The 11916-nt window shown below is 39.2% G+C and overlaps 1 protein-coding gene across 1 annotated transcript in view; it reads right to left on the minus strand.

Moving 5' to 3' along the window:
- LOC103472979 (uncharacterized) overlaps positions 1-8422 on the minus strand; it is a 14221-nt gene extending 5799 nt beyond the window's left edge. The window contains exons 1-7 of the mRNA XM_008422862.2: positions 8341-8422; positions 8046-8066; positions 7693-7968; positions 7042-7129; positions 5807-6033; positions 4628-4915; positions 2521-2699 (exon numbers count right to left, since the gene is read on the minus strand). Of these exons, the coding sequence (XP_008421084.1) occupies positions 2521-2699; positions 4628-4915; positions 5807-6033; positions 7042-7129; positions 7693-7968; positions 8046-8066; positions 8341-8386 (1125 nt within the window). The 5' untranslated portion in view covers positions 8387-8422. The remainder of the gene's footprint in view (positions 1-2520; positions 2700-4627; positions 4916-5806; positions 6034-7041; positions 7130-7692; positions 7969-8045; positions 8067-8340) is intronic.
- Positions 8423-11916: the final 3494 nt, after the last annotated feature.

An 11916-nucleotide genomic window follows, 5' to 3' on the forward strand; every position in this document is an offset into this window, starting at 1 on the left:
TAAGCTACGTGTTAGCCGACATGCTAACACCGACATTAACTTTAAAAACATACATCTTTTGGGAATCGAAATGTATTAAACAAACCATAAAACAGTTTAATTCAGCATTTCCTTTTCTTCCCTACACATTWAAAATATTACGCTTAGAAATTAGGACAGCAAAGTAAAAAAACACAACACATCAAAGCTAAAGGAAAGCAATGAAATATGTCGTATAGCTAGTAAAAATGTTATTTTTAAATAGAATTAAAAAGGAAATATATGTTGGGCATRAAGTAACTTAAACTGTGTTAAAACAGCTGCAATAAGGAACAAATGAAACTGTATTAGCACATACAGCTGTTCCCATCATAAAAACAAATACAGGAAGTTGTGAGGAAGTGACAATAATAACAGAAACACTGATGTCACTAAATCTGCTTCATTCTGTTGGGTTTCCATGGTTGGATGTCTGTCAGGACTCTCGTACGTAAAGTATGAAGCATTTATTAACTTGGATCCCAGAACAATGGTGACCTGAAGTGTGACATAAATAATCTCAGCTTGTAATGTGGCATATCATTATTGCAAACACTTGGCATAACCTAATCGTCCCTGCGAAGCAATCAGTCTCTGCGGCTGCTGTTGTTTACGATGAGAGAGTCTTCTGCCTGCAGTGGCTTTTTAATTGCTCTGAAGATTCAATTACTTTCAAGCAACATTTGCTGTGAAGACTGCTTGAGGAATGAGGGGAACATCAACTTCAAACGGCACTCAAAATTAAACAAAAAGCTTTGGAGAACAGTTCCCACTAATTGGTAATTATGTCAAAATACTGAGTTTTGGTGTTGAGATTTTAAATGGATTTACTCTTAAGATTAATCTCTATAGATATTGAATTTTATTCCTTTGTATTCAACAGTTGCACTGTTTTTTATTAAGCCTATAATGTTTGAATAATACCGYTGTTGTKCWGAAAAATGATTAATTTATGCCCCTGATGTTTAGGTGCTCTTTAACAGGTGAGCCATTTATTTGAATTTCAGATSTTATTTTGGTGAATAATCAGCATCAACTCCAAATTACCAAATCAGTTAATCAGCCTGCATAAAGCAGGACAACAAAGRAAAAAATAATAACTCCTTTTTATTCAAGATTAACATTTAAAGAAGCATAAAACATGGTAATGGCCTTAAAAAGGCTCTTTTGTGGTACGTAGGTTGTCATTTAACGAATAAACACCTGCTCTGAAGGCTGATTAGCAATCAGTCATGAACAATTGAGCAAACTAAGAATCAAATGTTTCCTGGTGGGTGTCGAACTCTTGTCAAAAATGAATAAATCCATGTTAATTTGTCAGCTAATCATGAAGCTCGGAGCAGAAATGTGCTGATTTTCTCAGAAACTGGATGAAGGAAGAAAATATASGCAGTTTAAAATAAATACTGTGCTCATAACTCAATATTAAATATGAGGTTATACTTGACTTCTGAGACTTAAAAATATAGATTGGTTTCTTTAAAGTGTGGTTGTATGAAGTACTTATGAATCGTCAGTATCATACCTGCATCATATCTCTGGGTAATAACTAGATAAGTTTACTTGAGTAACATTTAGGAGTATTTTTTCTATGCTTTACTTTTTACTCTTACTTGAGTAAAATTGGRCCGCACAACATTATTCCAAGACCTGCAAATGGCCCCTGGTCCACATGTTGGACACCACTGGTCTAAAGGAAAAGTCAAAACTTCACTAAGCAGCAGCTAAATTTTAACRTTTTCTACTTGTTAGTCTTCTACCTGATTCTTTAGGACATGAAACAAAACCTAAGGAGCAAACAGAGTCAAGCTAACTGAGTTGCCAKGTAAAAACATTATGAAAGGAACTTATATGGCATCTTTCAATACAGAACATTTTAGATAACAAGAACTCAGAAGTGATAAAAATCCAAACATAATCACAACAGCATCCAGCTTTCTAACTGTTCTTGTTGACAGACTGAAGTGGTTGTTGTTCAGTCCACCCTCTAAAACCCAACAATGGCTTCACTGCTCACACTTTCCTCCCGTCTTCACCATCTCTCCGTTATGAAGAGACATCCAGGGAGTGTAGCCACCAGGATGTCTCTTTGGCAGATGGCTGTAAGCCGTGTTCAGACTGCAGCCTGGTAAAAAATCTCCAACCGCTGAACCTGCCTGGGCGTGAATTCAAGGCCGTTCTCCCGAGCTTCGTGTGCCTCTGCAGTCSAGTTCAGCAGGAGCCGAGGAGGCTGGAGGCAGGATAACTCTTCCCTGGCTCCTCTTCAGTCGTTATGTTCTGCTGAATTTGGCTCTCATCAGGACCGGCTCTGCAGGAGACGAAGCCGGCCATCTTGACTCCCACAGCAGGAGCAGAGCCTTCCTCTACCTTTAATCCCCTCAAACTGTCACGCACCTCACTCCGTCTGGATAACCAGCTGAACCAGAACCAACTCACTGTCTCCAACATTCCTCACTTTACGAAAAAACTGCTGCAAAAATAAACCGAGCTTCAGAAAATTACCTGTCGGAAAGCTTCCCCGTCTTTCTTGCCGGCCTGCTGGGCGATGAGCGTCAGCTTCTTGCTCTTCTCGTTTCTTTTATGTATTTTATAGACGCAGGACAGCAGGCACACCAGCAGCATGAAGGCGATCAGACCCAGCATGGACAGGATGGCAACAGCCAGAGGAGCCATCTTGTAGGCTGGAAACGAGAGAGACGAAGGAAACGATGAGTCTACAGGCCTGAATTAGAGGAAATCTGGTTTCAAATGGGATTTGATCTCTGGGTAATAACTAGATAAGTTTACTTGAGTAACATTTAGGACTATTTTTTCTATGCTTCACTTTTTACTCTTACTTGAGTAAAATTGGGCCGCACAACATTATTCCAAGACCCTCAAATGGCCCCTGGTCCACATGTTGGACACCACTGGTCTAAAGAAAAAGTCAAAACTTCACTAAGCAGCAGCTAAATTTTAACATTTTCTACTTGTTAGTCTTCTACATGATTCTTTAGGACATGAAACAAAACCTAAGGAGCCTCCTGAGGTGGTTCTGAGGTCATAAATCAGATTTGATTCTATTTGCATGGAGAGCAGGAAGGTGGCATCTGATCCAGAGGTCACCTGGGACGCATGTGGAGATGAATTTTAATGCAAGGCCCCCAGATTCGGTTACATCTGTTACGAGATTGATTTTTGCATTTACGAGGGCCTTTAACGAGGAGCAGCAGCGGACGGTTAGCATCTCAGAGCCACAGATGGAGGTGTGCTTACAGATGGCTCTGCTAAATATATATAAATGCAAACAGAAGATTCCCCCGAAGGCAGGAGGGACGAAATGACAAGGAGTTACGCAGCAGATGTGAGACAAATGTTTTGTTCTTTTTTTTTCCTTTTTAATCAATACGGCATAACCTCTGTAGCCGGATTGTAATCTGTCGTATTTATGGCTGATTTGTCCTTGAAGGCAGAGAAACTAAAAACGAAGGACGTTCCGACTCGCCGGGGTTCCAGTTACCGACAAAAAGAAAGCAAACACCCAGACGGAGGGTGGAAACGTAATAAATCTGCACGTGCTGAAAAGTCACATGACCCCACTGCTGTGATTATCATCTAAAATCAGATGGATTAGAGAGTCGGGAGAGAGGGAACGCCTGGGCTTCCATGGAGCCTGAAAACAAACAGCAGCTCCTCAAACGGTTCAAACCGGGTCTGGATCCTGMAGCGACTGGGTCACAGCTGACATGTATAATCAGGAGAGCCTCCTGTCTCCATGACGACCTAACCTCTACCCAGGGAGTCCATAACAGGACCCAGAGGTCATCCGTGACCCTCCTGACCTCTGCTGGGTCAGGAGGGTTAAACTATGGAGAGATGCAGGATGTCACTGAAATATAATTTACAAAACTTTTCATTGTCTCATGATTTTAATCCAGTATTTATTTGTTTCTATCAGTGAAATTTTGAAAGCATACAAAGTTTTTAATGGCTCGTCCTCATTCATAGTTTCTGAACCATAATTACAATCCTAAAATTAAATGCGAACAAAGTGAAGGGTGTCAATTTTCAACAAGACCAAACTGTAAAAACAAAAAAAAAGGTGAATTAAAGAGCATTTTTGATTGTTTTACCTGAACACACAGAAAAAACACAAAGTATTTTGGTTTGGTTTCTAGTCCAAATATCTTAATACACTTGAAATAAGATAATTTAGCTCACAAGTAACTTTTCAGTACAATATAGGACCTTCTTTAAGTCAATAATTCCTTATATATATATTTTTTAAAGTACTTGCCATTAGTAAAATAATTTGTAAGTGGAAAATATCTTCAATTATTGCTACTTTTTCACCTTTATTAAGGGATTATTGACATAAAACAAGCTCTTGTCATGCTAAAGTTACTTCTAAGTTAGTTTTGTCTTATTCCACATGTGCTATTATATTTACATTAGTACCAGACCAAATTATTTGGTAACATTTTGTGTTTTTTCAGTGCAGTCTGTCAGGTTCATGAACATAAACTCTGTTTTCCTGCAGTAATGAAGCAGCTGATGCTTTCAGATCCGTCCGTCATCATTAAGGATTCTGTAGATTTAAATAAATGTAACATTAAAGAGTTTTTATTACCTTCCACGGTTATGTAGACGTGAGCCACAGTGAAGCCAGCCAGGTCGGTGACCTTGAAGAGCCCCGTGTCGGCCGGCTGCATCTTCTTCATGACGAGCTCCGACCCGTCCACAGTGAGCCGGCCCTCCAGCTGCGGGTCCAGCGGCGCCACCAGAACCCCCTGGTTCACGATGACCCGGTCCTGGTTGTCCAGTTTGGACCTGTAGACCACGTTGAGGTTGGAGTAGTGCAGGAAGAGCTTCATCTTCAGGTTCTCTCCGTAGGCAAAATGCAGGAAACTCTGGTGATCTGGAGCAGCAAAGAGGAGAAAACGAGGAAATAAACATGATGAGTTTACTGGAGATTTAAATAATCTGACACAGACACACACTGGAGATGAGGGACAACATCATGATAGGTGCAAAACAATTCACACTAATTTAATATTTCCCTCATGGAGATGTCAGTAAGTCAGAATGAATAAATAATAAATAATATGGTCTTAATTCATTTAGTTGTTACGTAGGAAAAAGATAAATAAAATCAGATGCCTCAAACTTGTATAATTTTCCAGAATGTAATTTGATTTTATTAGTTTTAAGCTGAAAACTGGTTGAAAAAGGAGAAATGTTACCACCAGTTGGAAGGAACCATAAAGTCTCTGCTTGTTTCTGTTGCTCCAGCGCAGATATTGATTGACCATCACAGCATCCAGTGGGATAAATTACCTCTTTCTGCCTTCAGGAAACATTTTCTGTACGAGTTAACAATCTGTTTGTAGCTGTGTGTCATTCTTCAACTCTTTCTACATACAAACACTCTGTAGTTGCGTTGACCTTTTGACCTCTGAACCTGCTGTTCTTCTGTAACCAGCTCAGTCCTCAGGAACGTCAAACATCGGCTGTTTTCTCTCCATATTCATGACTGTCTCCTGGTGCATAGTTTTTAAAACTTGCGAATAAATTTGTTTCTTCATCCTTCTAATTATTGCTATGAGTTTATGAGCAGGAAGATGATAATCAGTTGAATTAGAGCCTATAAATATGTAAACAAACGTACCGATTTGATGATTTGCTGAGTTATCTACAAAGCAGCATGCCTTTGATTCTTAAATGTCAACATTTAAATATCAGACATTTTTGGACAAGAGGAATCAGATTTTATCGTTGAAAGCTTCGGCTGCGTCAGATTTCTCCTGACCTCTGACATTCAGGCAGCTCCTCGTCTTGGTGTGACCGTCCCGGTCCAGAATCGTGAAGCTGCCTTCATCCGTCATCCTGACCGAGTGCAGCACCACCTGCCTGTCCGACACGCTGAGGCGCCCGGCGTAGTCGTCCCCCAACACGGCGCTCTGGTTGTAGAGAAGAACCGGCGGGGGCTCCGAGGTGTGAGGGACCACCGTCTGATTGACTCTGACCAGGCTGGGCCTGAAACCAGAAACCACAGAGAGGAGGATGTTCAACCAGCAAACACTCCATCAGTGTTTTAGGTAATAAACCAGTGGTCCCCAAACTTTTTCCTGTGAGGGCCACATAACTTTTCCCTTCTCTGGTGGGGGGCCGGAGTCAGTTTGTAAGAGAAAAAGTGTAACACGTTTATCACCTGGGCTTGTTGACGGGTGGGAGGGGGTGCGCGTTTCTCGATTGATTTTTACCCAGAAAGCACATGAGCAAAAACCGTTAGGTAAACGGTCACTGGGACTGACTAGTATATATTCCATTGAGGGAAAGTAACTTTAACATATGAATTCCTCATATGTTAACATAAAGGCTCGTTTTGAGCCTTTATGTTATAAGCTGCTACACAACTATAAGCTGCTACTTACAGGCATTTCTTTGAATAATTCGACCTGGAATGCGGCGTTCATAACAAACACGTGTGTTCATCTCCTCTACCGCTAGCAAACAACCGTACTGATTAAATAACATAAAWGTCAAGCAGTTCCCTAAAAGTCCAACAGATGGCAGCAATGCGCCATGCAAAACAAAACACCCACAGTTTACAGGACACACTTCCTGCTAAAGAGCCCCCTGGTGGTTGAAGAAAAATTCACATATAAACCGGAAAATACAATATATGAAAAAAAATCTGAATCCTCTCTGGCATTGTTCGGGGGGAGGGGGGACCAAATGTGGAGCGGGCCGTAGCTTGGGGACCMCTGTAATAAACCAACACAAAGTAGATTAAAATGTAAATAGTGCATTTGTATCAAGCATTCACAGCCTTAGTTACCTAAAAAATTAGAAATAAATAGTTCTGATTGTCACTTTTATCACAATAGCACCAAATATATTGTGATAAACTTTAACAGCAACATCTGATTCAGGTGTGCTGGAGGACTTGAGCTGCAGTTCTCTGRTTCTTAAGCATCTTAATGTGTAAAAATGTCCCAACTTGACTCCATGTTTGTTAGAGATGAGTTCTGCTTGGCGTACCTGAACTCCAGCGTGATCGGACCTTCGATTTGGTTCAGGTGGATGATGTACGTTTCTCCATACTTTACAACCTGCTCCAAAACGCAGTCTGATCGACAACACAAGATTAAAGAGAAAGRGAAACGTTTACAGTGGAGAAAAGCTGAAAATCAGTCATATTGTGCTAAAGGTCAGCTAGACTAACGACTCATGAACGAATAGATTCTTATAGAAATATCCAGGAATTAAATAAAGAATCGTTGCCACATAATCAGTTTTGATTACATTCCTTTTAARACATAAAAAGCTGTTGATTATTTTCTAGATAATTACTTGATGCAGTTGGTAATTAAGTCATTTATAACTTTTCTTTTTGTATAAGTATAGTGTTAATTATAATAGTTTCTTTATTTATGTGAACTTTCCGGGATGCTGTTGAGTTCACAGGGAGGATCGAAGGCGATGAATTAGCTTCCAGCAAAGTTTAGACATCATTAACTTGAATAATAGTTTCATTTTTCACAGACATGAGCTGATTCCTTGRAGAAACTGTTATTTYGCAAAATCTGGTGTTTTTCCACAAAAAATAGGTTTATAATTTAGTATCTAATGAGTAAAACACTAGCAGAAAATGTCCAGTTTTTGGAGGAGCAGCAGAGTTTCAGTCCTTACCCCTCACGCTGAGGACCAGGTTTTTGGAAATGCTGGCATTTCTGCCGCTTCTGATGATGTACAGCCCCTCGTCTTCCTCCTGCACGTCCTTCAGCACYAGGTGGCCCAGAGAGTTGAGCTCGGTCTTGTTCGGGTTCATCACCCGGCCCGCCTGGAGCAGAGGAACCTCGTAGGAGCTGTTGGTCCTGGGTCGGAACACGACCTCCGGGTCGCTCCACGACGACACTTCGATGTGGACGTCCTCGCCGAAGAAGGCCGTCCTCCTTTCCTCTTTGACTGATGCAAACAGGAAGCGGTTAGCTTTCAAAAAGTTTMTTTTATTCAAACATTATCATCCAAACGAGTAACGTTACCTCTGGAAGATGCTGACACAACTGGAAGAGAGAGAAAGAAAACAGAAAATCAACTCCTTTGTTCTGAAAACCAAACAGCTTCCACATTAAACATGAAAACATTTGAAATGTAAATGTTGTCTAAAAATAGGCTGATTACAATGTTTCATAACAAAACAAGAAGAAATGAAACAGATTGCAACATAAATGAGCTTTGAGTTTTTTTCTAATGTAAATCATTAAGTTTGGTTTTGAAGGAAGTCGGTTCCAAACGTTCATTTATCTGAACTGGGCTCCTGATTCTGTTTGTGCTTACCGGTGCAGAACAYGGYGCTAAGTACCGCYGCTACGACTGCTTTCATCTTGGACTGCCTCTCTCTGCAAAAACAGAAAGACGCAGACAATTAACAGCAAATGAAACTTCTTTAGCATCAGTACGGCTCCAACGAGACCTTCAGAAAACACAAACTCTGCTTCGTCAGATGTACTAATCAGTTCATGTAACAACCGGAGCGTCAGTTGGTTCAATTTAAAAATGCTCTGTGCAGCAGAAACGTATATTTACATTAGCATGAAAAAAGACGACTGAGCAGAAAATGTTAAAGAAAAACCTACTGTCATCAATTTGTGACTTTAAGCTGAAAAATAACTAAATTACTTGAATAAAACAGATTGGCCTAGTCAAAGTCCGACGGTCTTAGTTTGTTTGAAATGATGTAAAATTATGTATTTAATGAAGACGTACCTACAAATCTTCAAATATGGCTGAATTAAAACTATTCTGCAAAGTAGAGCAGGCAAAGTGACACATCCTGACAGGTTCAGGAAAAAATAACTTTTTACGTAGAGTTGGGTTGGTTTGCATTTGAAAAATTATTTTAATATTTACTCAGGCTATCTTTGTTTGATATTAAAATTTCTTTCATGGCCTTATTTTATTCATGCAAAAAGAGAAATAAAATCTTTATGGGATGAAATGATTTTCCTGAACAAACATCTGACATTGAKGCCAAGAGCCGCTGGCAACAAAATCTCTAACTTCAGTGAACTCAGAATGAGTCAGAGCTGAGCTGATTAAAAGGTGAACTGCAGGGCTTCCATCCATTCACTTCACTTCAATCCTGCTACAATGGAGAAAATTCATCTAGCAAATACAGACCATCACAGAAAAGAACAAATAATATTAAAGAAAATGATCTTTCTAGCCAAAAGGAGTCAAACTCCAGTCCTGCAGGATTTATTTCTGACATCTTTCAGTTGATTCTCTGCTTCATCACACMTGTTTCAAATACTTCAGTCATTTTCTGTGAACCTGGAGATCATTTAACCTTTTGATCAAGGTTTGTTGTACCATCTAAAAGCTGCAGGACAGCTTCTTCATGTCCAGGATCAGTGCCTGCTTTGTATTGTAAGACAAATTAATTTAGCCAGAATTTAAACGAAAGAGAAATAAACCCTGGTTCAGTAGGAATCAGAAAATTCTGGATTTGTCATAGGAATTTCCTGGAAACCAGGATTTTACCAAAAATACAGTATAATTTATTTTAAAGGGATTGTAGCAGTAATTGTGCTGCCAGTCATAAAAACATAACAAATAAGCCAACATCTTTATGTTGCTAYTGAATAATAATATTTTCAACTAAGATCATTCCAGCAGATCCTCCTGGATCTAAATCAACGTTTCACTCCGTCAAACATTTGTTTTACATTTTAGAAGTTAAACTTCCTGCTTCATCCCTGATATTTTGTCCACATTCTGGTAAAACTATAAGTATTGATCCCAAATGATGATCAGTTATTCAGCTCCTATTTTCCCATTTCTCCAGGAAGAAAAAAAAAGTGTTTTACCATAATGTTATAATAAAAGTAAATGTAGAGTGGGATATTTTTTGAGGGCCGACATGGTCTCAGAAGTTTGAAAAACACACAAAGGTTAGAGAGTTCAGTGGAAAATGTCAATAAAAGTCTTTTAAAGGCATTTTTCAGAGCAGAGAGGCTTTAAAAGCTGCTTTSTCAAGAGTCTCTGCAGAACGAACAGGCTGATATTGTTCAGTTTCYTCTTAGCACTTTGGTGCAACACAGCAATCTTGGCTTATTTCTCTAATCGCCGCCCTGTGAAGCAGGTTGAATACGTTTTACATTAATGTTCCACAGAGCCATTACCTTACTGCCTGTAAGAGATTTCATGCTGGGGAGCTTGAAAGGATGTGAATCAAAAGTTTGACATCTTTGACAAAGAAAACTGTATGTCTGAGGGGAAAATGAGAAGTCAACGCTGATTATGAAAATGTGAAAATGTGCAAAAAAAACGGCGTACAGATTGGACATGTATTGAGTGGAAGTCAGAGAGGAGGTTTAAACAAAGCTGGAGGAGGCACAGCGAGCGGGAGGAGGCAGCATGCAGGAAAATAAAGATGGATGTGTGTTCAAGTGGTTCTGATTTAATTACAGCCAGATGAGCAGCAGCACTTTCCACTGAAGCTCCTGGACGCTTTAACCTGCCTTCCTTCAGCCGCAGGTTTGATTTCCGTCTGAAACCCAGAGACTAAACACGCCTATTGTTCTCCTGTCATCCTGCTGCACTGCAAAACCTCATTATTTCCCTTTTCTTAAGAAATATATGCAAACACGTTGCCTCYGAATGTTTTGATTTTTATTAAATTAGCTGCTTAAGTAGATTTCATTTGTGCAATTTTCAATAAATCTGTGTATGCTGTAACTCMTAATCATTTTGTATATTTAAATTAACCCAAAGCTTTCTGAAGGAACATGTTTTAACTTAAATATATAAAAAGAAAATTACTTGATTGAAACATTTCCCAGCTCCTGCTTTTTATGTTATTCTTTACTCAAACTTTATCAGATAATATACAGAACAGTGATAATTTGCTCAATTTTATTTCAGAAAAACAAAATGAAAATGAATGAAAGAAGAAGCTGTGGAATCTACATTTTCACCTTAAAACTAATTTTTGTGACAAATAAAGTGGTTTAATTTGTAGCTGCTGCTGCTGCTGGTGGCACAGTGCATTGTGGGATACCTTGCTAGCCAATCCTCAGGTCACATACCCTTTCACATTAGCTCAAATTAACTTTGTTTTTAAAATGTCTCCACAGACCCTCAACTTAAATCAAGATTTTAGTGCAAATATTTTTTTTAAAAAGTTAAAGGGGTAGTGTTATGTATATACTGCCATTATATAGAACAATCACGTAACTATTTTGTTGTTATAAAAAATTCTGTATGTAACAAATATGAGTAAAAAGAAATTTGACTTTGATATTTAACGCCTTGAAATTTGGCCTCTGTCTCTTTAAGAAACTCCTGCTCTTTCTGAAACTCCGCCTTCAGGAAGTCATAACCACATCGCTCCTCTATTGACCCTTTAACAACGTTTTACCAGCGTTGCTCTGAGAAGTAGCTCCTATAACAAGCTCAGCATATTTTAAGTTTTGCCAGGTGTTTGCTAATTGCTGCTGGCTAGTCTGAAGGAGTTGAGTGGCGGCGCTCGGTCCACCCAGGCATTTTGTACAGCTGTATGGTTGCCATGGAGATTCAAGGATGCATGAAAGAATGCATGAAAGAATGAAGGCAACTCTGCTGGTATGTTTTTGATRAGAGAATAAGATTATAACATGATGTAAAGTCAGTTTTACATAATTTATTCTATTAAAGTCAACACTGTAATTCACTTTGCACCCAAAAATACACAGGATTTAGTTTAATTGATTATTAGCAAAACCTTGATTAAAGTTAAATGCACTCATCTTTTTCCATTAAATACAGCTTCACAGTTTACAGTGTGTATCACTAGATGACCTGATCAGAGGTGTGTGTGTGTGTGTGTGTGTGTGTGTGTGTGTGTGTGTGTGTGTGTGTGTGTGTGTGTGT

Source organism: Poecilia reticulata, linkage group LG11 (assembly GCF_000633615.1).
Source record: "Poecilia reticulata strain Guanapo linkage group LG11, Guppy_female_1.0+MT, whole genome shotgun sequence".
Classification (NCBI taxonomy): Eukaryota; Metazoa; Chordata; class Actinopteri; order Cyprinodontiformes; family Poeciliidae; genus Poecilia; species Poecilia reticulata.